General features: G+C 45.7%; 1 protein-coding gene across 3 annotated transcripts in view; it reads left to right on the top strand.

Moving 5' to 3' along the window:
• The window catches only part of Nod1 (nucleotide binding oligomerization domain containing 1), a 51,879-nt gene that overhangs the window by 1,963 nt on the left and 22,697 nt on the right, over positions 1-27,219 (top strand). The window contains exons 1-3 of one of the 3 annotated variants that reach the window (XM_013118271.3): positions 20,632-20,768; positions 23,372-23,690; positions 24,963-25,137. In XM_013118271.3, the coding sequence (XP_012973725.1) occupies positions 23,490-23,690; positions 24,963-25,137 (376 nt within the window). In that variant the 5' untranslated portion in view covers positions 20,632-20,768; positions 23,372-23,489. Of the gene's footprint in view, positions 1-20,631; positions 20,769-23,371; positions 23,891-24,962; positions 25,138-27,219 lie in introns of those variants that run through there. The other 2 variants (XM_005076802.4, XM_040737760.1) reach the window with 2 other exon arrangements.

Below are 27,219 nucleotides of genomic sequence, written 5' to 3'. Positions count from 1 at the left end.
CATTTGATTTCTAGGATTGGGATTTTTAAATGACAGTTTCTTCTACATTTTTTCCTTGGGAGGGTTTTGGGCACGATGAAGTTAGGAGAGTTTCTGTGTACTTGTATGTCCTGTAGCAGCCTGCTCTTCGATGTCCACAGGTTGTGAGTATGTCTGTGGAGGCTCACGGAGGGCTGGTTTTTTCTTTATACTCCGTAGTGAGAGGGAGTAGTTGCTGTCTTTTCAATTAGCTGATGGATTTCAGCAAGTACTGGGACCCTGGCCAACACAAGACTTCCTGGCTTGGATGTTTATTTAGACTTGAATTTCATCTGGAATTGGCACCAAACTGTGGGCAGAGAGTCCTATGCAGAGTCAGTCACAGCAGGAGGCTCCACCCTCCCCATTTACTCTCCTGCCAACCCATGGAGAGCAGGCTGTCATCTGGTGGAGCCCTATCCTGGCCTTTGATGGAAGAGAGTCCCTAGAAAGGGATGCACTTCTTTGTAGCCAGTGAGGCAATGAAGTACCCTGTTTCCTTAAAACCAACAGGCTGAGCCATAAACTCACTTTAGAATTTGTTTTCACAGACAAGTAATTTTCCTCAGAATTATAGAGTAATATATTTTAAAGGAGTAATAAATGGTTGAAGACAAAGGCCCAGGAAATGACCCGGTGAGCACATGATTAGCACTAGGTCTTGGTAGGTCATCATCATTGCCACTGCTGTGCTGGGGACTGAACCTAAGACTACTAGGCAAGAGCTCTGCCATTGCCCTATAACCCTGCCCTCTTCTTACTCTTAAGATCTTAAGTCGGGGTCTCACTAAATTGTCCAGGCTGTCCTTTAAACTCTGCCTGTGGCCCAGCTTATGGGGTCTACCACTTTAACCTCCTGAGTGGCTGGGGTCACAGGCCTACATCCTGCTATACATTTGCTCTAGACTGGAGCTGCCCCTTGCTCTTCTGTTGCGCTGTCCCCACCACGCAGGTTAGGGTTGGAAGAAGTGTGGGGTACGGTAGTAGTTAATGACTCTGTGGATGCTTGCACGGTCATGTGCCGCCACGTAAGAAAGTCACGTATTAATGAAGAAACTTCTCCAGTGGGAGGAGAGTTGTGAGAAGGTAAATTTCTCTTGGGGGGAATATGTGTGTCGTTTCTAATTCCCAAAAGATTAAATATGCAGTGGCCAAGAAATTCTGTGCTTATGTTAGCAAGATCTCACTTTTCCCCCTTATGACCCACAGAGCAAACTTTCTGGAAGGAAGTAGGTAGAAGACTAGGCTTTCCCTTGGGGGCAGGCAGTCTCTGAATACTACAGGACAATAGACCTTCCCTTGAGAGGGCCTCCCTGGCTCCATTTAATGGTGGGATTTAAAATTTTTATTTCATTGTTATTATTTTTTTGAGGCAGGGGGTCCCACTAGCAGCCTTGGCAGTCCTGAAACTCACTGTGTAGGCCAGGCTGGCTTCAAGCTCAAATGGATCCTCTTGCTTCTGCCTCTCGAGTGTTGGGATTGAAAGCAGGCATCACCGTGCCAGGTACGATGGAGTTGAAACTTGAAATAAACATGCCACCAGGCTTGCTTCCTGAGGCTTCAAGTACAGGCACGTGATCTCTGTAAAGCAGACAGCAGATGGATGTGGAAGAGACCGTGGGCTTTGGACTGGGAGAGGGGTGTCACACCATTACTTGTGCCTTAACTAAAGGTGATGTCTGCGTTTGCAAACCTAGGACATTCTTTCCAAACAGGGTGTTTTGAGCCAATGATGAGCTAATCTGTGAAGCACCCTCCACCTCACCTAGCTTCCAGTAAGTGGTGATTACTGTGGTGGTAGTAATAATGATGGCAACTGTGGTTCCAGGGCTGGTTTCACCATCTCCTCGTGTGACCTTGGCCTGGGCTCTGGCTTCTGTAAAATAGAGGTCAGTGCTCATCTGGAAGAGCTGGGTTGACGCTAGGTTTGGTGAAATGAGGTGAGGATGACATGGCAGATTCCAGATAAGGATGGACAGGCCCACAGACTTGCTGTGTGACACATGGAGCTAAGGGAGGCATGATGTGCTAGGTTTTTCCCCTCACTTAGTCTTCCCAACAGCCCCCCAGGATGTTGAATCTCCCATGCTCCAAGTGGGGTAGCTGAAGTCCCATGAGGTTAAAGGACTAACAGTGCTCCACTCAGGATTTGAAGCCAGCCCAGCAAGCCTGGGTTCTTAAATTCTACCTGAATGTTCAGTGGGACCCCGCCCTCTCTGCTGGCCCCGCCCACCTCTCCAGGCTTCTACCTGTAATTAAGGGCAGGTGTGTGCATGTCTCCCTGCAGAGCAGTGTTTCTGCCAGTTTAAGGAGTGGAAGTAGGAACTTCCTCTTGTGCCCCTCAGATGACTTAAACCCCAGCCATTGCTTGGACTGTAACTGAGAGAAAAAACCAAAAGCCTTGTTACTGGTATGGACTTAACTTTATTAGAGTGTATTATAATGTTTATTTTGTGATAGTATCTCCCGAATGCAGCCAAGTACACCTTTATGGCAGGCAGGTGTGTGGGTGTGTGTGTGGGGAGCACAGAAACCCTACCAGGATGGGACTCTGGGAAAAGCGGCAGAGTTTAAATAGTTCTAGGAATATCCCAGCTTTCGTGGTTTGATTCACTCCGCTATCTTTTGCATCCCAATGGCTTGTTTCTCTTCTGCACCGAGATCTGGCAACCTTCCCAGACTTGTGTGGGGTAGGGTGAATGTCAAGAGTAAGTGGTAGGTGCTTTAGCACATCTAATAATGAAGTGGACGTTTCCAGGGGTGTGAAGTGCTTTGCTGGCTCCTTAGCCTTGAAGGAATAAAACCGTAACTCCTGGTTCTTCCATGCGCTTTGGAGTTTCAGTTCTTCAATACTTTAATTCAACACTATCAGAAGATCTCACTGGGAGCAGAGGTATATTAATACTTGGGAACCAGGGGTATAACAGGGTGGTAGAGAGTGTGTCCAGAGTTCACAAGGTCCTGGGTTAAGGTTCCAACACTACAAAACCTAAATTGGAAACTTAAAAGACTCTAGCATTGTATTAGCTGGGTTTTGTAGTGCTTGCTTTTAATCCCAGCGCTCTGAAGTGAAGCCTGGAAGATAGCAGCTTTGAGGCCAGATCTATAGAGTGCATGGCTAATGGAGTATACAAACTCATGGTGGTTATCTGTATGGCAAACAGATAGATTTTAGAGCCTGTGTTCTAAACATCAGGCATTTATTCCCTTTATTTACTTCCTTTTTCTACTTATTTATTTCCTAGAGACAAGGAGTATGAGCCTGGGCCTCTAGCAGGGTCAGGGTTAGCTAGTTCTTTACCTGGTTTACAGATGGTCACCAAGATGGAGAAAACAAGACAGCATTCTTCTGCCCCTTCTTATAAGTCTACTAGTCTCACCATGGGGGCTTCATTTGCAGGGGATCATTTAAACCCAACCGTTACCGAGGGTCCTCTCCAAGGCTATCATGATGGGGGTTAGCACTTTGACCCGTGAGTGGAAACATGGACATTCAGTCCTTAGTGGGGCAGAATGTAAGCATACAAGAAAGTGCATAATTATAAAATGGACTGGGTGCTGTAAGGGGAACGACAACTCCTGAGATAGACCAGAGCATTCCTAGATTAGAGGCTCTCCTCTCTAGGGAGACTTTCAGCAAGGAGTGGGGATGCACACAGGGGTGAGATCTGAGAGTCAGGGGGCAGCACGCCTAAAGCTCAGAGGTGGGAAGGAACTGGTTATGTGATCAGAAAGTGGCTGCCTGGTGGGGCCTGAGTGAGAAGGTAATGAGAGGAGCTAGAGAGTGAGCCAACCTCAGGCTGAGCAAAGACTCCTGGACTGAGTAAGGCTGGGATTTTATTCTAACACGAAGTAGAGAGCTGCTGAAAATTCTCCATCTTTACCTTATTGTCTTAGTTAGGGTTTCTATTGCTGTAAAGAGACACCATGACCACACAACTCTTACAAAGGAAAAGCATTTGAATGGGTTGGCTTACAATTCAGAGACTCACTCCATTGCCATCATGGTACAGTGTAATGTCACGCAGGCAGACATGATTCTGGAAAAGGAACTGAGAGCTTTACATCTTGATCTGCAGGCAACAGGAAGTGAACTGAGACACTGGGCATGACTTGAGCTTATGAGACCTCAAAGCCTGTCCCCACAGTGACACACTTCCTCCAACAAGACCACACCCACTCCAACAAAGCCACACCTCCCGATAGTGCCACTCCTTTGGAAGCCGTTTTCTTTCAGACCACCAATCTGTAAGCAGAAGATCATAGGAAGGTTGTGCAGAAAGAGACCGAAGGGCTTCATATGAGAGAGCAAACACTTGCTTCTAGAGCAGACCCTCTTATGATATCTGATCCACTCCCTTGAAAATCCCACTGTGATAGTTTACTATTATTGTGATTAAATGCCAGAGATGATCAGCTTAAAAGGAAAAAAGGTTTTGTTTTGCCCTGTTGTCTCGGAGGTGTTGTAGCCATGATTGGTTGACCCTGTTGTCTTTGTACCTACAATGAGGCAGAATATCATTGCAAGGTGGAGGAGTCTGGGTGGCTGGAGTAAAGGCGGTGACTGAGGTCCTACTCTTCCTTTCAATGACTTGATACCGTGGTGAAATGCCCTTCCACCTACTAAAGGGTCCACCATTTCCCAGTAGCAACAGGTTGGTGTCTAAAACTTTAATATATGTGCTTCTTGGGGACATATGGTGGTGGTCCATTCTGAGGATGGGATCCCCATAACCCAGCCTCCTTCAAAGGTCTCACCTCCATACACCACTAACTATGACCTTGAGAATCAATTTCCAACGCAAGCATTTTGGGAGGCAAACCGTTGAACTACATCAATGATTACACAATTAATTTAGAAAGCCTGTGCTACTCCATCCCCAGAACTGAAGAAAAACAGGAAGGGGTGGGGAGAGCAAGCCTGTGCTACAGTGGGAAACAGTTCTGAATGTCTTCAGTGTTTTCAACTTCTGAATAAAGGACCTTAAGCTCAGAACGCAGTGGAGGCGGGTTCAGTGTCAGGTGTGCCCAGCCTGAACTCCCCACTCACTCTGGACAGTTTCCGCAGACAGATGAGTATGAATGCGTGGGGCTCTTGTATGCACTGATCATCCTTCATCAGGAGCCCCAGTGTATGGTGTATGAGAGATTCTGGTTCATCCTAGCTCCTGCAAGCAAGAACAAAAGAATCCCCAAAGTAGGTGGGATTAGAGACTGCAGGCACAAAAAACTAGATGTCCCACGGTTATAAGGCAGAGTTTCAGGCATCTATTCTGCCACCTCTGGCTGAAAGAGGTGTTTTCCCCACCCATTTTGTCTTCGTAAAACCCAAATTCATCTTCTAGGGAATTTGCATACTGTGCGAGGTACCTCATTGGTTATGCTTTACCTTTTTGTTTTAGTGCTGTGGGTTGAAACCAGGACCTCTTAGGTGATAAGTGTGGGCTCCATTCCTGAACTACATCCACAGAATCCAGTATTTGAAAGAAAGAGAGAGAGAAAGAAAGAAGGAAAGAGAGAAAGAAAGAAAGAAAGAAAAAGAAAGAAAGAAAGAAAGAAAGAAAGAAAGGAAGGAAGGAAGGAAGGGGGAAAGGGGGAGGGAGAGAAGAAATTCTTTACTTGGACATCCAGGTCACAGAAAGACTCCACTGCACTGGAGGGCCCCATCAGCACCACCCTGACCATCTCCATTGCATGTATTGTGGCTGGTTAAACAAGTCTCCATGTGATTGAAGCCCACTCATCAAGGCCTGGCCCAGGCTGTACAGGCTCTGAGGAGGGGAATTTGGGATGGTGGTTCTGTCACCTCAGTGTCTCACTGACCGCTGAGAGTCCAGGCACTCCTGTCTTCTCCATTTGAGCACATGACAGATGTATGTCCTGGATTCTGCCGGCTGTGCACATGTGTTCAGGTGGAATGAGACAGACAGACTTCATGGAGCCTCTTGGCCAGCAGTCAGCGGTGTGTTTATTTGTTCACAGCCAAGTTTCACCTCAGGCTTCTGTGGTGACTAATACATGCTGCTCTTAAGAAATGTCTTTCATCTGAGACACCTCAGACATTTTCTGTGTAAATCCTAAATGCCACCTTCAGATATCTTCTGGGTCGCAGATCTTCCCTGTGTATAGCACCCCCCCCCAATTAAAATCACATGCATTTATTTATTTGAAAGGGGCATTTGTAGAGGCCAGAGGACAATTTGTGGGACTCAATTCTTTCCTAAGCAGGATTCAGGGATCAAACTTGGGCTGTCAGTTTGCCAGCAAGCCTTTTCTCAACAAGTCATCTTGCTGGCCTTCATGGGTAACATTTCTTTAGTCCCTTTGAGGAATTCCAGAGCTGGATAAACCAATTTCCTCTGTTTGTTCTTCTTATTAGGATTTAAAAAAATATTTATTTTATGTACAAGAGTTCTGTCTGCATGTACTTTATGCCAGAAGAGGGCATCAGACCCCTCTATAGGTGGCTTTGAGTCACCATGTGGTTGCTGGGAATTGAACTCAGGACCTCTGAAGGAGTAGTCAGAGATCTTAACCTTTAAGCCATTTCTGCAACCTCCTTCTAAGGATGCTTTTTATCCACTGGCCCCTCAGCCATAAGCTCCAGTCATGATTTTTTTCAAGACCTACATCCAAATAGGAACAATGCCTGTTAACAGCTGAGCATCAATCTTAATAAGGGGTGTGGTCACTAAGTTGCAAATGATTCACTTTCTTTTTTTTAAAGATTTATTTATTTATTTATTTAATCTATCTATTTATTTACATGCATGCTCTGTCTGCATGTTCCTCTGCATGCCAGAAGATCCTTTATAGATGGTTGTGAGCCTTCATGTGGTTGTGGGGAATTGAACTCGGGTCCTCTAGAAGAGCAGTCAGTGCTCTTAACCACTGAGCCATCTCTCCAGCCAATGCACTCACAATGCTTTAGAAACCGAGACTCTGTGTCCTAGCTCTGTTTTTCCTTCCTCCCTTCCTTCTGCCTTCCTTCTTCTCATTCTGTAGCTCAGGCTGGGTTTACAGGTCTGAGCTACCACACCTGGCTCTCTAGTTACCCCTTTTCAGAAGGTGGCAGCTATGTGACGGACTTGGAGCAGATCTGCACTCATCTGCTGATAAACTCAGTAGGTGCTGTTTCTGAAGCGAGTCCACGGACTACACAAATGCATCAGTGTCCCTTATTGACAGTATTAAGAGCACTAGCACTCTTCCAGAGGACCCAGGTTCAATCCCCAGCACCCACATGGCAGCTCACAACAATCTGTAACTCCAGTTCCAGGGGATCTGACATCTTCATAGAGACATAAAAGCAGGCAGAAACACCAATGCACATGAAATAAAAACAAATACAAATTAGAGAGAGAAAGAAAGAAAGAAAGAAAGAAAGAAAGAAAGAAAGAAAGAAAGAAAGAACATATAGACAGACAGACAGCAGGCTGGCTGACTTCCTGATTAGTGTTGAAAAAAGTAAGTACCACCTTCCATGAAAGTGGCAGGGATAAGTACCATGGGAATTTGCAGTGGGGAGAGACGGCTTAGTGGAGGGCAGATGGTGGTGGGGTCTGGACCTTCTCTCATTCAGTTCCTACTGAAAGACAGGAAGAGCCCCTTGCTGAAGAAGGCTACTCTAGCCAGAAGCAAACAGAGAGAGCGTTTGCCTCACAGCCAGGAGCCCTGGGTTCCTGTTTTAGTTGATCTTTACAAGTCTTTGACCTGCTAAGGGCCTCACTTTCCATGTTTAAGAGGGTGTGTAGATAGTCTTCTCTACTCTAGAAGCCCAGGATCCCAGCAGCGTGGCTGGCTCTTGGGAACTCTGTGTTGGGCTTTGGGGATGTGTAGACGTGGTGGCATCCACTGGGCTTCCCAGAAGCCGAGCAGTTGTGAAAGGATGTCTGTGTGTCATCACTGAATTCCAAGGAATGCTTGTATCAGACGTGTCTACATTCCTTTCTCTGGGGGCAGGATGGCAGTGTCTGTGTGCCTGGACTTCGAGTTATGTGGAGATAGAAAGAGAGAGATGCTTTGCATTGGGACTGATTTCTCTTTCTGCTTTGAAGTGCCAAGGGATCAAATCCTTTTAGATTCTTGAAGCAAATGAGAGCTAATGGAATTTAAAAGCTTTCAGTAACTAAGGTAGCTTTATCCACCTGCCAAGAGCACTCCAGATAGATGTCCTGTCAATCATTTCCTGGTGTGGCAGAAACAGTATCAAACTGGGCTGTTCTTCCAGGTTAATTTCATTAAGCGATTGACAACAAAGTAAGAGATAGAGAAGTGTAGATTTTGGTGGATCATGCTGCAGAGAAGGCAGGACCCACTTGAGTGGCTGAGCATGTGTGCTCCACATTGCCGTATGAGTGATGCATAGGAACAGGCTCGACATTGGTATCCATTAGACAGCTCTTAGGATGAATCATCCCACCCAGCCTAGCCACTGGAGGGATAGAGAAGCATGCTGCTCAACTCCTTATCACTTTAATACTGAAAATCCGTCCAAGTAGCTCATATGCAAATACAGTGTAATAGTCTTCATCACTGGTAGCTCCTCAGAGAGGAGGCTGTGGGAGTAAAGTCTCCAGAATGAATCTTGCATGAGACAGAAACCATTTCATAAAGGAGTGTGTAGATATGACCCTTAGCATTCATGGATGTATGTTACAAGTTATGTCTGAGGTTTTAGTCACGCTGGTATCTGAACCTGATGTGTTCTGAATGACATTTTCCATCCAGATTATTTCAAGTCTGAGATGGGCAGGCACTTGCTTAAATTAGAAAGGAATGATGGTTTTAACTTACTTTAATTCAATAAACAAATTCCACTCATATTTCCAGTGCCCAAGACTGTATGAACACAGTACTTTTGCAAGCCCACATTGTGCCCATCAAGTTCTGAGCTTGCTGCAGATGTTATTTGCTGCTTGCATTTTAGTTGTGTGTGTGTGTGTGTGTGTGTGTGTGTTTCACTGTGTAGAGCAGGTTGTTTTAGCACTCGTGATCCTCCTGCCTCAGACTCTCAAGTGCTGGGACTTCAAACATGTGCTATTACACCCACTCTAAGATGTGTTTAAAACCAGAAAAGCTTCAATGGCAATTATTTGGCTGGGGAGCAGACAATGGGTAGTAATGAGAGAGGTGCCTGGGCATCGTCCATCTGCTTCAGAGAAATCAAACGACATTTCTGGGGTAGGGTTTAAGGGTATGTCTCAGTGGTAAAGTGCTGATCTAGCATGCACACGGCTTCTGGTTTAATCCCAGCATTAGGGGTAGGAGGAGAAAAACAAAACAAGACAATAACATAGAAGGCAGATAGGGCACCAGTGACAGACCAAAGTAAAAGCTCCACCACACTCTAACTTGGAGAACCACTGGATTTATTGGGCTTACTTCCAGAGAGTGGGTAAGAGTTTACGTATAGAGGAAGGGTGACTCCGCAGAAGTCACATTCTAGCCTGAATACTGGCATCCCCATAGCTGAATAGATGGAGTGCCCTCTGAGCTCAGCTAATCCTCCACACTCTTTATACTCCAGCACCTCTGGACACAGTGCAACCACATGCGGCTGTGCAGAGCTGCATACTGCTGGGAGGGAGATGAGCATGGCTGGAATCTCAGGGGAGGGGCTAATGGCCCATCCCCTCTGTTTCTTCTGTGAGGGATGTCAATAAGCCCAATCTTGAAGGTCACTTCAAATAAGCCCAAGTTGAAGCTCACCGCTGCCCTGATGGAGACGGGCAATGAACAGTGTTCTACAACATACTGGAAAAGAAGGGGAAGGCATGAGGTCCGGGGAGATACATCATTCTGTAAAGTGCTTGCTGTGTAACTGCAAAGACCAGAAACCATGCTATTAAAAAGCCAGCTGGGTACACTGGTAATCCCAACACTGTGGAGAAGTGACAAGTAGATCCCTCGAGCTCATTGGCCAGCCAGCCGCTTGGTCAGCACTCAATGAGCCCCAGCCTAATGAGAGACCCTCTCAGAAAAGGAAAGGAAAGCAACCTAAGGTATGCAACTGAGGCGTTTGATCACTGTGGGGCATGGTCATTCACACAAACAACCCCAGATACACACCCCCGCACTCCCCCCAACACACATACTGGAAGGAAGCAAAAGTAAGGGCATGTAGACATGTCTGGTAATCAACATTTCCCCTGTATGGTACTGCTTGAGGTCTAAGAACAAAAACAACAAAATCTCAAAAGCTCTTGAAAGTTTCTTGGCTTTTGTAAGAAAGTTATTTCTGTAGGGAGTTCCTTCCTCCTTTTTAGGTTCTAATTAGGTTATCAGTTGGGTAGGTCCTGCCCAACTGAAGATAAATCTGTTCCACCCAGAAACCTATCCTATTTACTGGGGTATTTCACCAAACCAGAAAGAGTTTTCACATTGCCAGGGTGCAGAGGTGGCTCTGCATGCCAATGGAGTCTGAGACTTTAATGAACACTGTTTCCTTAGGTGGACACTGTCTCTATAGGTGGACACTGTTTCCTTAGGTGGACATTGTTTCCTTAGGTGGACACTGTTTCCTTAGGTGGACATTGTTTCCTTAGGTGGACACTGTTTCCTTAGGTGGACACTGTCTCCATAGTGGACACTGTTTCCATAGGTGGACACTGTTTCCTTAGGTGGACATTATTTCTTTAGATGGACTTGTTGTTTCTTTAGTGGGTCCTTGTAGGAGATGGGATGGTGGAGGTGAAGTCAAAATTCTAAGCATGAGTGAACAAGTGGTGTATTCTGTAATTCAGCTTCCCTCCTATAGGAACCATGGTCTTGTGAGGGAAGGAGAGGGCAAAGGTGAGCTTCCTGAGTAGATAGATATCTTAGACAGCCCGCGTGCTGGTTCCTATTCGGCAACCAGTCTAAACCCAGCTTCCTTATAGGTCCAGTACTTTTCCAGTCTAGAATTATTATATCTGTCAAATGATTGGAAAAGTCTTGCCACACTAATGGGTAATTAAGAGGGTTCCCCAGATCAAACAGCTGTAACTCATTTCTGGATTGCATGTCAAGGTCCTTTGCAAGTTGGCAAAGTGCTCTACTTGGACCAGAGAGATAGCTCAGCAGTTAAGAGCATTTGCTGCCTTCCAGCATCCACACAGCATTACTCACAACCACCAGTTCCAGAGGATCTGATACCTTAGTCTGGTCTCCAGCATCAGAAATACACATGGTGCACATACACACATAAATAAAGGTACTCACACGTATGCATAAAATATAAACTTAAAAAGTTTTAAAGCTAGACAGCAGTGGTACATGCCTTTAATCCCAGCACTTGGAAGGCAGAGGCAGGCAGATGTCTATGGGTTCGAGACTAGCCTGGTCTATAGAGTGAATTCTAGGATAGCCGGGACTACACAGAGAAACCCTATGTATGTATATATTGTGCGTATGTATGTATGCTTGCATGTATACATGTAGTGTGTGTGTGTGTGTGTGTGTTTGTGTACATGGTTCCATGTTCCACACTCACTATAGGGATTTCAGCCAAGCTAGAAGAGGCTAGAAGAACAGTCCTTTTTTTTTTTTTTTCAGGGAGGCTAGCCATCATTCCAGAAGAGAAAGACTGAAACAGGGATAGCTGTGTACCTTGCTTACCACTCACTGTAAGCCCAGGAACCTCTACTTCTATTTTTAGTTTCTAAGCCATGGCAAAGAGCTGGGGAGAGTGAGCCCGGCCTCAGGAGGGACAGCCAGGTTGCTGAATGAACAGCAGACTTCTACGTGTGTCTGTCTTCAAGAAAGGGGAGGGCAAGGCTGTATAAGCTGCTACATGGTCAGTAAAGTCATTGCTTTCCAAACCAGGCCTTTCTGTGTCCACAAAGGCATTCTTCGTCTTTGGCTGCCACAGTCCCTGAGTCACAGGCTATTTATGAACTCTCATTCCAGGAAAGAAGCTTGAGGAGAGAGAAACGGGACCGGGAAAGAAGTAGATATGGTGTCCAGATTCTAACTCTGGCCTTGCTTTTGCTTGTGTTAGTGTTTATGCCCAGCCTCTATACAGAAATACCTGTGAGATGGCTTGACCACTTAAAAGCAACTTGGGGTATAACTCTAATTAGCATCTGCCATGTGCTTAAAGAATGTTTTTCTGGAAAACACCCAGATCCACTTGAAATCTTATCTTCTGGTATTGCAACACCAACTTGGAGAAAGTGGAGCCATTTATTTGGAATTCCATGGAGTTTTTAAAAGGTTGAATGAAGGTTCCCAACAATGGGGTGTGTAAGGAAAGGGTGGGACCGTAAGGCTGGTGTGGCTAGTGGGAAATGACTTCCTTGAAGTTTCTCTTGACTCAACCACCATCACTGGGATGGGGTCTGAATTCTAGCTGTGCTTCTGAGTGAGGGGCCGGTCACATTCCAGGCAGGGAAGCCTCTGCAGGGTGGAACCACCCAATGGCTTTGTACAGAACTAGTGTTTCCCAGCTTCAGGGAGCTGTGTGGATGTCCTCTCGTCGCGGACACTTGAGGCAGTGGTGACAGGTCTGTCTGGGTGTGTGTGGAACATTTGGGGGCTGCTCAATTGCTCTGTGTTCCTCTGGGTATCTCAAGTACAATGACTCCAAGAGAGAGGCTCTGCATACACTCATCTCCCTGTAAATTTCTGATACGGAGACTTGCATGGGCCCTGCAAGTGTGTGTGTGTGTGTGTGTGTGTGTGTGTGTGTGTATATGTGTGTTTCACTATGTAGAGCAGGTTGTTCTAGCACTGGTGATCCTCCTGCCTCAGCCTCTCAAGTGCTAGGACTTCAAACATGTGCTACTACACCCCACTCTAAGATGTGCTTAAAACCAGAAAAGCTTCATTGGCAATTATTTGGCTGGGGAGCAGAAAATGGGTAGTAATGAGAGAGGTGCCTCCAGGAGTGTCAGGCTTGCCACACTCCCCTTCCCCCTTTTAAGGTGGCATACAAAGTGATGGGTGACATCCCAGTGTTTGGCAGCTGGATGTGTCTCCTCCCCCTCCTCGATCTCTATTTACTGATTTCCTTCCTCTCTCCACGCGGTTCCCTTGCTTTCCTGCCACGAGTGTCCTGTCACCTGTTCCCCGCCCTATTACGATCTCGTCTTCCCCTTTCATGTTTTCTACTTTTATTACTTATATGTGAATCTTACACACTTACTCGCACACACGTGTACGTACACAGGGAGGGAAAGAGGGTGAGAGAGAGATTTGAATCTAGGTTCTGTATGTGAGAGACAATAGAGTATTTGTCTCTGAGTCTGGCTTATTTCACTTAATGCAATAACCTCCATCTCTATGCATTTTCTTGGTGAATGTTATCATTTCATTTTTTTCCCTCCAGGCATTTCCTAATCACTCTCCCGGTGCCTGTCATGCCTCATTCTGAATCTGTCTGAGCTGCCAGGTTATAGACACTGAGGGTAGAGATCTGCTTGGCCTCCTTGTGCTCAACAGTGTTCCTCACAGTAACTGTCACCTGAAGTTGGCATAAGAATGGGTTAATAAGAAAGGGGAGCTGAGCAGGCAGTTCCTGGGGATCTGCTCTGTGCCAGCCTGGTGGGGGCCGACTCCGCGCCAGCCTTGTGTAGACCCTTCCAGCTCATTAACTCAAAATCTCTTGTAATACCGTGAGATAATCTGCGCCCCCAGACAGCCAATCCGAGGAAAGAATGAGTAAGGCAGCAACGTCAGTAGACCCTCCTGCTGCCTTCCACCCCCCGGCAGCCATCGCTCCTCACGGTGAGGGTGGAGCCCTGTCGGCCACAGGTCAGACCAAGAAACATGCTCCACTTGGCATCCTCGTTGAGGCTCTTGGGTGTGGGGATTGCTCGGGCACAGAACTCTGAAGCTGAAGTCCTGACTCTCCAGTGCTTTCGCCCTTCATGAAGGGACAGTCGCGCCAGGCAAAGCCCTCAGCTACTGGAAAGCCTGACTGTTCAGGAGTCAGTTTCTGTAGCTCAAAAGAGAGCTTGGCAGTCTCAAGGAAACATGAGGGACTCTTGAGGGCGCAAGGGAACAGTGTGGTACCAACCCGGCAAAACATCACCGGTGCACAGAAATGCCGAGGGTGGAGGCTGGAGGGCATCATCCAACGTGTGTCTCGTGGTAGATAGCTTTGTTTTGTTCTCTAAGCTTGTTGTTGTTATTTGTTTCCTTCCACAATTAAAAAAATATTTATTTATTATGTATGTATATAGTGTTCTGTCTGCATGTATGCCTCCAGGCCAGAAGAGGGCACCAGATCTCATTATGGATGGTTGTGAGCCACCATGTGGTTGCTGGGAATTGAACTCAGGACCTCTGAAAGAGCAGCCAGTGCTCTTAACTGCTGAGCCCTGTCTCCAGTCCCCTTCCACACTTTTTTTTTTACAGTGACCAGATATTGCGTTTTTGTTTAGTGAAAAAGTTATAAAAACACAGAAAGGATGGGCTCATGAGACAGTTAAGTGAGCAAGGGGCTTGCTGCCAAGCCTGACAATCTGAGTTCAATCTCTAGGACCCATATGATGGAAGGAGAGAAACAGCTTCTGCAAGTTGTTCTTTGATGAAGACAGGGCAGCGTGGTCTCAGTCTTGTTTTTCTTATCTAACATTTGAATATGAGACTATGCATTGTTTTGTTTTTCCAGACAGGGTTTCTCTGTACTGCTATGGAGCCTGTCCCTGAACTCACTCTGTAGACCAGGCTGGACCTCCAACTCACAGAGATCCACCTGCCTCTGCCTCCCGAGTACTGGGATTAGAGGTGTGCGCCACCAATGCCCGGCGTGAGACTATGTTTTTTTTAATCATCTATAAATTTGATATTCCATAATTTTATTATCACATAGGTGAAACTATTTTCTGATTTCCACTTTTTCTTTGATCTGTTATTTTGGAGGTTTTCCAGATGTCTTTTTATTGTTGATTTCTAACTTAGCTCCACTGTGGTCACAAAATGTAGGATAAATCCTTGTCCATGTGCTAAGTTTGCAGTGAGGTTCAGAATATGGCCACCTTTGAAACACTCTGCACACACTCAGCACCAGGTCCTGCGCTATTGCTAGGCGCAGTGGATAGATACACAACAGGATAAACTTATTATTAACATCTCCCAAGATTATTACTAGCTTCATGCTCTGTCTCTTCTTTCAGCCATTATATGAAGAGTCTTGTAATTAATTTGTGATTTTGAGTATGCATTTGGATATATTGCCTTTTTTGTAAATTTTTCCTTTAATACATTTTCAAAATATATCACTAGATGCATACAAGTGAAAATTCTTCTGCCAACCTGAAGTACTATTAATCTCACTATTGTGAAATTCTTAAATTCTAATTATTCTAGTATAGCTGTGCCAGCCATGATGCATCCTTCTTCCTTGATTGACTAAAGACTAACATTTTACTGAAGATAAACCTCTTTGAGTAGCATGTTTTTTAATGATAATGAATCTGCCAAATTATGTTTTATAATCAATATACTTAGACTATTAATATTTGTTTTAATATGAGTATTTTGGGATATAGATATATACATATGTGGGTATTTTATTTTGTTTCTTTACCTCCTTTTAAAAGATTCATTTATTTGCTATTATTATTATTATTTGTCTTTTGAAACAGCATTTCTCTGTACAGTCCTGGATGTCCTAGAACTAAAAATAGTTAGGCATGGTGGTGCATGCTTTTAATCCTGGTATAATGGAGGTTGAAATAGAAGTATCTTGAGCTCCAGGCAAGACTGTAGTACACACCAAGACTCTCTCAAAATGAAAAGGAAACAAAACACCTCACTACAGTACAGTTTCATATAAACATTTCAGACTTTAAACTTAAAGGTTGATGACACTTAGCAAATTGTGTGTGCATGTGTGCATGCGCCTGTGGCGTGCGTGCACTCTCTCTTCCCTCAGTGTCAGGGATCAGTGTCAGAATGCTCCAAGGGAAACAAAATCTATCAGTGTGCAAATTCCTGATGCAAGATACGGTGAGTATCTTCATATCACACACATCCTCCTGAACACTTCAAATCATCTCTAGATTACTATGATACCTAATGCACTGGAAGGGCTATAAAAGTTGATATGCTGTTCAATTTAAGAAACAATGATAATGAAAACATCCATGTTTAGTGAGGTGCAATATTTTCCTGAATAGTCTTGATCCATGGTTGACTGAATATAAGGATGTGGAAGCCACCAATGCATACACATTATATTAACACACACATATGTGTATGCACACACACATGCACATGTAGGATACACATATCACTCACTCAGGGTACACAGTGTTTTTATGTCCTCAGGAGTTTGCATGGCTCTTGTTTGCAATCAGTGTCTCTCTCCACAGCTGCTCTTTCCCTGCTGCCCCAAGAGCTGATTTCAGGAAACACACAGAACCACACGGTACATTCAGTTCCTTTGAGCCTGACTTTCTCAGCCTTTCATCCGTGATGCTCATGCTATTTTATTGCACTCACGCATGTTGCTGCCTGGTGCTGCATTATGTGGCTGTAGACAATGTGTTGACTCAGTCATTGGCAGTTCCTCTGGGAACTGGGAACTGCCAATGACTTTCTCACAATCAACAGCAGGAATCTTGTTGGAATGAAACAAAACCAAAACCTGGTCAGAACTTCTCTTTCTCCTCAAAGGGCAGATTTCTAGAAAGGGAAGTTGCTAAAGTGACTTCCACAGGCTGTTGATCACCAATGTTGAGATAGTTGAGGCTCACCACCAGGGTGGTGGTGGCCAGGCAAACAAACTTTGGGCCCTTAACCTTGTCCATGAACTGTCAACAGTTTGGCTAAGATATCAGATCAGACCACAAGTTCAGAGTGCTTGAGAGCTTCTTTCTACCTGTTAGGCTAAAGCTCGAGGGGAACCTTGGTAGATTCCATGGCGGACGACAGCTTAAGTGAGGAGTTTTATTAGAAAGGAGAGGGAGGGGGAAGGAAAGAGAAAAGAGGTAAAGAGACACAGACACAGACACACACACAGACACACACAGATACACACAGACACAGACACAGACACAGACACAGACACACACACACACACACACACACACACACACACACACACGGGGGGGGGGGGGGCTGGGAACAGATGAGAAGAGGGAGACAGGAAATAGTCTTGTCTGCCCCAGGGAACTGCAGGAAAGAGGGAAAGAGAGTGTAAGTGGGCGGGCCTGTTTTTTAAAGGGGTCCTTTGCACCTGAGTGTATACTAGGAGTCATGGAACCCTGGGCTGACCAGGGCACTGCCTGAGTGCATTCTGCCAGATGACATTATGCAGGCCAGCATAATCCTTACACTACCCCATCAGCTAAAACTACTGAAATCAACATGGCCACATAAATGACTTCTAGTAGATCCAAAACCCCTCAAAATTAGTTGTTACTGAGACAAAACTTGATCCTATAAGATGTCCTTGGAAAGCTCCCAGAGTCTTGTTAGACCAATATCATAACACCTGCTCTTATTTGACTACAATCCCACCAGGGTTGGAGGTCACACAGCAGGCCACAATTACTAGTTTCCCACTAGCTGTGAATAATACTCCTGAGGTGTGGACTCTGACAGTGCCATTGCCTAGTAAGCTGATTTAGCATAAAAACCCAAAGCAGAGTCACCCACTGATTCCAAAGTCGAGAGAAATGGGAATGCTTTCTTCCCAATACAGCTTAAGAGGAATCTCTGGCAGGAATTCAGGAATGTGATGGGGAAACCCATCATATTGACAGTGACACCCAATGGTGGGGTCTTACAGGATGGGTGTTGTAGACTTTGGACCAAGTCACATGTTTTAATGAGGACTGCAGCTCATGAGCAGGAGAAGCTGACAGGGATCAAAGACGTAGTCAGGCTGTACACTGACTGCAGGGAACCCGGAAGTCAACTCAGGACACCCCAAGACCAAGTTCTCAGCGCAAAGGAGATTTATTTGCCCTAGAAAAACAGAGGGCAGGGATAAGAGACAAAGAGAGGAGGAAGAGGGAGAAGGGGAAAGGAACAAAGGAGAGGGGGAGGGGTATTTGTCCTGGGGTGGGACAAAGGGCTGCCTCTTGATAGAGAGGAGACAGAGGTGACCCATTGGAAAATGGCAGTTTATAAAAGTAAAAGGGGAAACACCATGTTAGGATGAGGTGTTTCATTTATTTGGTCATGTTAATTAGGTGAGTCAAAGTGGGGGGGCGGGTTGGTTGCTGGATGTCAATATTTTGATAGCTGGACCTTGGTGGTCAGCCTCAGGAAGAGGAAGTGGACAAATCAGGGAATGGGTCTTGGGGGTCAGCTTCAGGAATGTAATCTAACAGCTTTTGCAAGGCAGAGGGAATGGGGGTGAAGGGCAGACCTGCCAGAGCCGTGCCTGCCACACTCCAGCTGGCCAGGGTCCCTTCACGGACAAAGGGCAGTAGGTTTCTATTTCAAGTGGACAAAGTTGCAAAATCACCTCTACCACACGGCCATTGAACGCTTTCAGTGTTGCTAGCCGGAATCTAGGTGTCCTCTAAGTGGAAGACACACCAGACTTCAAAGCCTTAGAGAGAAAATAAGAACACAGATATTCCTTCATAAAGGTGTGCCTTGTGACACTGTTTCTGGGGAGACATGAACAAATGTTTATGTACCCCAGATAAGGAACCAAAGACAGACCAAGCTACAGATACCATCGTCCAATTTGATGAACAAATGAGTTTTATGGGGGTTATGTAGAGGAAGATGGGTGAGGGCTTACTGTTGGCACAGAAATGACTCAGAGATCTGCATCACGAAGTCTACCCCAGTGTGGGTGACAGCTCACCAAGCCAGAAACCTGGACCCATGCACAGTCTGCAAGCAGCTCAACAGGTTGCACAGTGTCATTTCCAAGCTGGTTTTGCTTCTTGCAGGGGGCTCAGTCAGACCCAGCCTCTTCTGGGCAGCTCACTAGTCTAATAGTGTCCTTATAGTCCTTAAAGATCATATATGCTTGGGGAGGGAGGGGTCTAGTGTATTTTGTCAGTTTCAGGGACTTCCTGAAGCTCTGAATTGTTTAACTCTTGATCTTAAAGAGCTTTCTTGCAGGACAGAATGTTTCGCCTCCTCTTAGAGCAGTGGTTTTCAACCTCTGGTGGATTGAATATCAGATATTTACATTACGAGTCACAACAGCAGCAAAATTACAGTTATGAAGTAGCAAGGAAAACAGTTATATGGTTGGGGGTTACCACAACATGAGGCACTGTATTAAAGGGCCACAGCATTAGGAAGGCTGAGAACCACTCACCTAGGCCATCTTGTTTCACCTCCCAACATCCTGTGTCTTAAAGAACTTCTCTCCAAGATGGAAGGTTTCCATCTCAGAGGAGATGGCTGTACAGCAGTGCTATACTGATGACGTGTTAGAGCAATGCTTTGCACATATTTAATTAACTGAAATATCTCATGAGGTCACCTGCTTGTTTTTATTTTCATTAATGAAACTACTAGGAAAATCTAAATGGCCAGTGTTGGTGAGTTGGCTCAAGGGGTAAAGGCGCTTGCCTGTAAGCCTGACGACTGGATTTCTGTACCCAGACCCATATGGTAGAAGAGAATGGATTCTGGCAAGTTGTCTTCTCCCACCACACATGCATCCTGGTGCTTGTACACACACTAAATAAATAAATGTAAAAATAGTGAAATAGAGCTACCACAAGGGTTATATTTTATTTTATATTAATAACTCTACTCTATCATCTTTTAGAATTATTCTTTTTAAGCACTGTGTTATGTGGGTACTCAGGACCCTGAGTGAATCCCTAGAGCTCAGGGATTCAAGAATAGCCTAAGAAACATAGGGAGCCTTAAAAACAAAGAAACACAAAAAATAAACCCCCTCTTCCCTAATCTATTTTCCTCTCAGTTCTTGCCCTCCCCCAAATCTACTGCATATTTAGTTCAGAAGCCCGAGTTGCAAGATGGAATGTAGAGACCTATTTCCACAAGGACTGGGGATTCTCCTAGTCTGGAGACAAAACCTGTCTCATGGGAGATCAGAAAGCCAGAAGGAGCTATGCTTGGCCTGTAAGTTCCTGAGGCCAGAAGGACTGTGAGTTTAGGTCAGTCTGGGCTACATAAGAGTCCCAGCACAGCCCAAGTAACGCAGCAAATATCCCCATCTTAAAAAAATAAGAAAGTCAGAAAAAGAATTGGTGGGAAGGGCCAGTCTAGCAGCTCCTAACACACACACACACACACACACACACACCTCTCTTTGTCTCTCTGTGTCTCTCTCTGTGTCTCTCTGTCTGTCTCTCTCTCTCTGTCTGTCTCTGTCTCTGTCTCTGTCTGTCTCTCTCTCTCAGGGTTTCCTCTCACCAACATACTCCACCTGCCTCTGATTCAAGATATGGTTCTAGGTGGTGACCCCCCCCCACGTGTTCTATCTTCATTTTTTCCATCTGGAGCTCTACCTTGCATTCTGCAGACCTGGAAACTTGTTCTCTGGCCACATCTCTGGCCTTGAATGGTTTATTTGGCTGTTTACTTGGACTGTGAATCTCCCTTCAACACCCATCCTCAGGGCTCTCCATGTGGAGGCTGGAAAACCTCCCCCCACAGAGCAGCCCGGCTCCCGGAAGCCCAGTGCTACCCACAGTCATTCCTCCTTTCCTCTCCGCACCCCTTCATCTTCCCCTCCCTCTCCCCTTCTCCAGCCCTCCCCTGCCCTTGCTCCTCCCCTTTGCCTACCGCTTTCTCTTTCCCCCAGGCCTTCCATTTGCACCACAGGACGCACTCTTTGGGTAGGACATGAAGGACCTTTCACAGGACAGGTAACTCTCTGAGCTGTCTCCTGCAGTTGGGTCTGTCTCTGGCTTCTGCTTACCAGGCGGTGTTGTTTCTTTGTTTCCTTTTCTGACGTCCATCCTTCCTTAAATTCCTGCCAAAGTGAGCCAACCGCCCACTGGAAAAACACAAAAGCAGGCTGACTGCCAGCTAGCTGTCATGTGACCGGGGGCTTTGTTCAGGTGGTCAAGAATCAGGAGACAGCTTCCCCCTTTGCTGGTAAACAGTGGGGTGTCTATGGTGGGCTTTACAGGAACAGTCTGGGAAGCCAGGGGCATGGGAAAGAGAAGCAGAGAGTTAACAGCCCTCCCAGGGATGAGAGTGAGGACCAGAGGAGTAAGGAGGTTGCTTTACCTCCTTCCCCACGCTTCCGCAGGCTGACTCAGCAGGGGAGAAAGAGTGGCCTTTCCCTGTTCTCTCACACTTGTGGTTAGTCTTCAAGATAAAGTTTCCACTCTGGGCGATTCTCACAGGCCTCCCAGAGAAACCAGCCTCCAGCCTTAAGACTGACACACCGCTCTGGCTCTTGCCCCGCCCCCATTTCCTTTCCTTTAATTTATTTAGCTAGTTAGTTATGCTTATACATTTACTTTTGCTGTCACAATATAAAAATTTAAAGCATTTAATTTTTTGAGATTATACTTTAATTACAAACTTTTCCATACACTTCTCCCTACGCTCCTTTAAATTGACGGCCTCTTTTTTTTCACTAATTGTTATTGCATGTATGTATTTGTATATACATACATATTCCCAGATATAAGTTGTTCAGGCTGTATAATGTTGCTTGGATGTGTGTTTTAGGGCTGACCGTTTGGCACTGAACAACAAGTCGGTGTGCTCTTCCCTAGGGAACACCACGCCTTCCTCTCCCAGCTCTCCTTAATTGCCTATAGTTCTTTGTGTAGGGCTGAGGACTCACAGGCTTTTCTCCATCCAGTCTGGCATGTTTGTTGGTGTCCTTGTTCAGCTCATATTTGGGCATTCACGTTGGTGAGCTACGCTTTATGGATGTAGCTTCTGATATTACTAGGAGACATAGTCTCATAGAAAATGACCCATTACTCTGGCTCTTATGGAATGTCTGCCCCGTCTTCCAAAATGTTTCCCAAGCCTGGTAGTCAGAGCTATACAGTGAGACTGTATCTCAACAAACAACAAACAAGATTGAATGCAGGAAACAAGTTATGAAAGGGGTACAAAGCTAATTGTCTCTCTAATTCTAACTCTGTCATAGAGTTTTTGTTTGGGGTGGAGGATAAGTATTTGATTATGGAAGAGCAATACCTAGTGTGAAGTTCCATAGCTTTCTTCCCAATGACTATTGTAAGTGTATAGAAGTTCATTGACATGTATAGTCTTAGGATCTGGTTAATTTCAGTATGTAATTTTTTGCATTTTTTTGTTTAAAATATAAAAAAGATACCCTCTTGTGTGGAAGGGTCCCTTTGGGTTCTACAGCTGGCAGGGAAGTGATCTGCAAAAATACAAGAATGAATCTCAGTACAGCATGATTTTGGTACTGTTGCTTGGCCAGGACTTCTAGAGTCTGACACCAGATCATTTACTTTAACCATATGTAAGCACAGCACATTTTGGGGGAAAAGTTTTCTGAAAATAATTAACTCAGCACTGTGAGCACAAGCTCAAAACGTGTATACACTGAAGCTCTTTATAAAGCACATTGGCTTCATCTGTAAGATGGGTTCCTGTTGACTTAGAAACAATGCTCAAGATAATGGTTGAGGGAGAATGACTGAGGTAAACACAGTGGGTGGCCCTAAGACAACATAGAAGTCACTTAGGCTGTTGTAAAGTAAAATGGCATCTCGCAACAGGTGAGTCTTGTGCCTTTTATGCTCAAGGTTTTAGGGGGAAAGGGTCTGGGATAAGTGAAAGATAAATTCTGGGTGGTATGGGTGGAACCCAGCTCATCAGACACAAAGGGTCATCAGTTTGTAAGGTACATCCATTCCCAGCATCCCAGGGGCAACAGGTTAAGCATCTCTTTTCCTTTGAAGGATGCCTGAGAGTGTGCACAACATTTTTGCCGCCTACATCTTTGTTAGCTTTGCAGATCCCAGAAAGATAGTGAAGGTCTAAGGGAAGAAGCTTTGTTAGGGTATTTTATCTTCCTTCAAAGGATGATGCCAGAGACTTAGTATGGCCAGCCATTTGATTCTGATGTTGTCAGTGGGGTGCCTTTTGGGAGTCACTTACTGAAGCCATGGGTCCTGAAGGCCATCTTTCTTCCCTCTTTCACTCTGTTCTCCCTGGTCTCAGTGAAGAGACGGAGCTGCTCTGCCATGCCTTCCCCAAAGTGAAGGACTGAAACCAAGAGGCAGACTAAGTCCTTCCTCCCTGACATTGTTCTCTGCTGCAGTGACGGAAAGGCTAATACATTTAGTGGTGTGGAATCCCACCACCAACAAGGAATTGTGACTGTTGTTCAGTACCTCCCTGATAAAATTCTTTGGCATGTCACCCTCCTGTTAGAGGTAGAGAAATGCAAGGGACAATGGGAGATGGGAGAGAGGGAGAATCCTTCAGCGACATCTGCTTTGCTGACAGTGTCCTTTATCTCTTCAAGGTCAGCAATGAAAGGCGGGAACCTGGACGGTGGCTCTGAATCCTGATTGCCTGGCTGTCAGGGAGACACATGTGGTCAAAGATGAATTTGAGAAAAGTAGCTGCCGGCTACTTGAACTATGGAAAAGCAGGGCCATCATGAGATGGAAGCCATCCCATCGGGTTGTCACTCCCACATTAAACTGCTGAAGGTCAGCAGGGAACACCTGGTTGCCAACATCCGAAACACTCAGTGTCTGGTGGACAACTTGCTGAAGAATGACTACTTCTCAGCTGAGGATGCAGAGATCGTGTGTGCTTGTCCCACACAGCCTGACAAGGTGCAGCGAGGGGCGTTGGTGCTGACAGTTACGGACCTGGGTCTCTAACATCTCTTCCCCACTCCGGACCCATGCAAAGGTCTTGGGAGAATTTGGTGGACTGAACTGACTTTCACCCTGGGTCTTTGTTTTTGTTGTTGTTGCCGCCGCTGCTGTAATCCCCACCTCAGCTCCTGTGGCACGCGGAGTAGTGATTGCAGGTGTGCGTTCACACTGGGGTCTTTGGATTATTTTCATTTTTGTGCCTCAGCTTGTGCGCTACAGAAAAGATTGTTTATAGATGTATACTCACACTGGGGTCCCAGTAAAACATCAATGCCCAAAGTGCGAGTTTCCTGGTTGAGGCTGCAACAAACCCTTCCCTTTGGGCTCTCCCCCCTTTAAACGAGAAAGAGCATGGCACCCAGTGCCCCAACACCCCAAGGGCACAGAGGCAAAGACTCGGGGTGGCCACCCACAAAGACAGATTTAGAAGTCACTGCTTCCCAAGGTGGGACCCCATTGAAGACTTTCCCACGCTGTGAATGAGGAAGTAGAACAACCATCAGTTCCCTGAGCTTGGGAGTGGCATCTGAAAAATAAAAGGGTCCCCTAAGTCCCTGGATATAAAAATGAAGTGCCTATTTCAGATGAGGTGGGGAGGGGCTGGAGACACCTAAAGAACTTCTGCAGGGGGGTGGCACACACACTGATATGGTTTCCTCTGTTAACCCTCCCCTTTTCTTGGCCTTTTGGGACAGAATCCCCCTCTGTAGTCTAGGTTGAGTTGACACTCTGACCCTCTTGCCTCAACCCCCTGAGTGCTAGGACTTACAGCTCCCGTGTGCTCTATCTGATTTTTAATAAAAAGGCCATTTGGGGCATGAAATTTGATGGGAGTTTGTTACCCTCCTACAGGATAGCCAGATATGCTACTTCCTCTTGTCTCTCAAGTGACTCTCCTACCACACTTGTCCTGGGTTGACACTGACATGAAGTTAGGAGGGACAGGCAGAGCAACGTCCACAGCTGGAGGGCTTTTCCCGTGTCTGATCTGTTTTTAGGCTCACAGACAACTTCTCCTGGTCTCTTATTGCTATGGGAATGAATTCTTTGCTAAAGAAGCCCATTTTGCAGATTCTATGTTGACCCTTCCACTGGGTGTGCTGGTGGCCAGGCCATTATTTCTGTACTAGCCCCTGCATCCCTGGGCTGAGTGTACCCCCGGGATCCTTTTGACAGGAAGATGCCCCTCACACCAGCTCACGCTCTTAATGTTTGTGCCATCCGTAGGTCCGAAAAATTCTTGACCTGGTGCAGAGCAAAGGTGAGGAGGTGTCTGAGTTCTTCCTCTACGTGCTACAACAACTCGAGGACGCTTACGTGGACCTCAGGCTGTGGCTAGCAGAGATCGGCTTCTCCCCTTCCCAGCTCATTCGGAGCAAAACTATCATCAATACTGACCCAGGTAGGAGTCAGCCCCAGCAGGACTATAGCACGGGTATGAAGGAAGGCACGGGTCTGGAAGTGCTGTAATACCATCGCCCAGGTGTCTATAAAAGCCTAGCCAGCAAGAGCAACTTGGCGGCCTTGGCCTCCACCTCACAGAAAAAGCCTCAGTGTTCCTTCCGCTTTGGACAGAAGAGATGGTCTCTGTCACCAGAGTGCAGCCTAGGTGATTGCAACGAACCGAGCACACGGAGCCTGCCGGTTTGTTTTTGCTGTCTTTGCTTCTGGGGGTGGAGCCTTGTGCCTTCTGCGTGCTAGGCCAGTGCCTAGCTGTTACACTGTTACACACCCCTGACCCTCTCATATGGTTTATTTAGGGGTCCCAGGGATTGGGGAAGGAAGGCCTTTCTCCCAAGTGCTTGCTCGCTACTTACTGTGACATGTGATAGCACAGTTTTGACACTGTATTTTCTTTTTCAAATTTGTTCTACCAGAGCTAAGGTGTCACTCAGTGGTAATGCATTTGCCTAGCACACATAGGCTCTGAGCTCAACCTCCAATACACAAATAATAATGTAAAAAATATTGAGAGCATGCCATCAACAAGGGCCCCACAATTTTTAGACTCCACTTTGACCTGGTGTTTTAGTCACTTTACATCTCTGTGACAAAATGTCTCAGCAACGCAACTTTTAAAAAGGAAAGCCTTGTCTTAGTTTCTCAGTCCATGATTGGTTGGTTCCTTTGCTATGTGCCTGAGCGGGGCTGAAACGTTATGGTGGAGGTGCATGGCGGAGAACAGCTCCTCCCCATCTGCAGTGAGAGAGAGTGAGGAGTTAGGAACAAGATACACTGTTGAAAGGCACTCCACCAAGACCTGCCTCTTCCAAATAGGCCCCGCCTCCTAGTTTCTGCTGTTTCCCAACAATTCCATTAGATTATGAAACCATCAAGTGAATTGAGCTTGGTGAGATCAGAGCCTTCAAGATCCCATCACTTCCCCTAAGTCTGCTGACTGGCCCTGTCATTGGCCTTCAGGGTCATACCAGATGCAAGACATTACAGTTTGGAAACTGAAAGAAAGGACCTTCCCGGAAGAGTGAATGCTTAGGGAGAAAAGGCCAGCCATCAGTGCCAAGGCTGAGTTTGTTCCTATAGCCCCAGAGGTGCCAGCTGTCCTTAGCCAGCCTCTTGCCGACACTGTTCCTTCTTGTTCGCGTTTCCTTTGTGTGTGTGTGTGTGTGTGTGTGTGTGTGTGTGTGTGTGTGTGTGTGTGTGTGTTGTGGGATATTTATTCCCAGGGTGGGCAATTCTTTTAAAGGACTTCTAAGTTGGTTCTTTCAGTCATGACTAGCTTTCGAGAATAATTCACGCTATAAGATGCCGCACATACATGAAAGATTCACATCATAGGATTTCACATCTGTGAAATGTCCAGAAAAAGCACACTTATTAAGGCAGGAAGCCAATCAGCAGTTGTCAGTGTCTGGAGTTGGGACAGAACAGAGGCTGGCTACAAATCAGCTCCAAAAACTTTGGGAGTGTTATGGAGATATCTAGAATGAACTAGAGTAGCATTTATTGAATTTTATAAATTTACTAAAAATTAATTGACTAGTGCATAGTGCAATTACAAAAATGTTGTAATGTATCTAAAATGAACTAGAGTAGTATTTATTGAATTTTATAAATTTACTAAAAATTAATTGACTAGTACATAGTGCAATTACAAAAAATTTGTAATAAAAATTATTATGAGTTATAACCAAAATAAGCTATAAAATATAGTTAGCACTAAATTTCCTTTTTAGTGGGGATTTGTGTTCTGGAGCAGGATCTATGTAAGCTCAGGTTGGCCTTGAACTCTACAGGGTTTCTCTGTGTAGCCCTGGCTGTCCTGGATCTCACTCTGTAGACCAGGCTGGCCTCGAACTCACAGAGATCTGCCTGCTTCTGAGTGTTGGGATTAAAGGCCTGCAGCACCACTACACAGCGGCCTTGAATGCTTGATCTTCCTGCCTCAGCCTCTCAACTACAGAGATTACAAGTCCCCATAGCCATCCCTCTTTATAAAATTTGAACAATCGATTGGACTAAGTTC

Source organism: Mesocricetus auratus, unplaced genomic scaffold (genome assembly GCF_017639785.1).
Source record: "Mesocricetus auratus isolate SY011 unplaced genomic scaffold, BCM_Maur_2.0 Super-Scaffold_100676, whole genome shotgun sequence".
Taxonomy (NCBI): Eukaryota; Metazoa; Chordata; class Mammalia; order Rodentia; family Cricetidae; genus Mesocricetus; species Mesocricetus auratus.
Note: the sequence above shows the minus strand (reverse complement) of the source record. Positions and strands in the feature narration are given on the sequence as shown.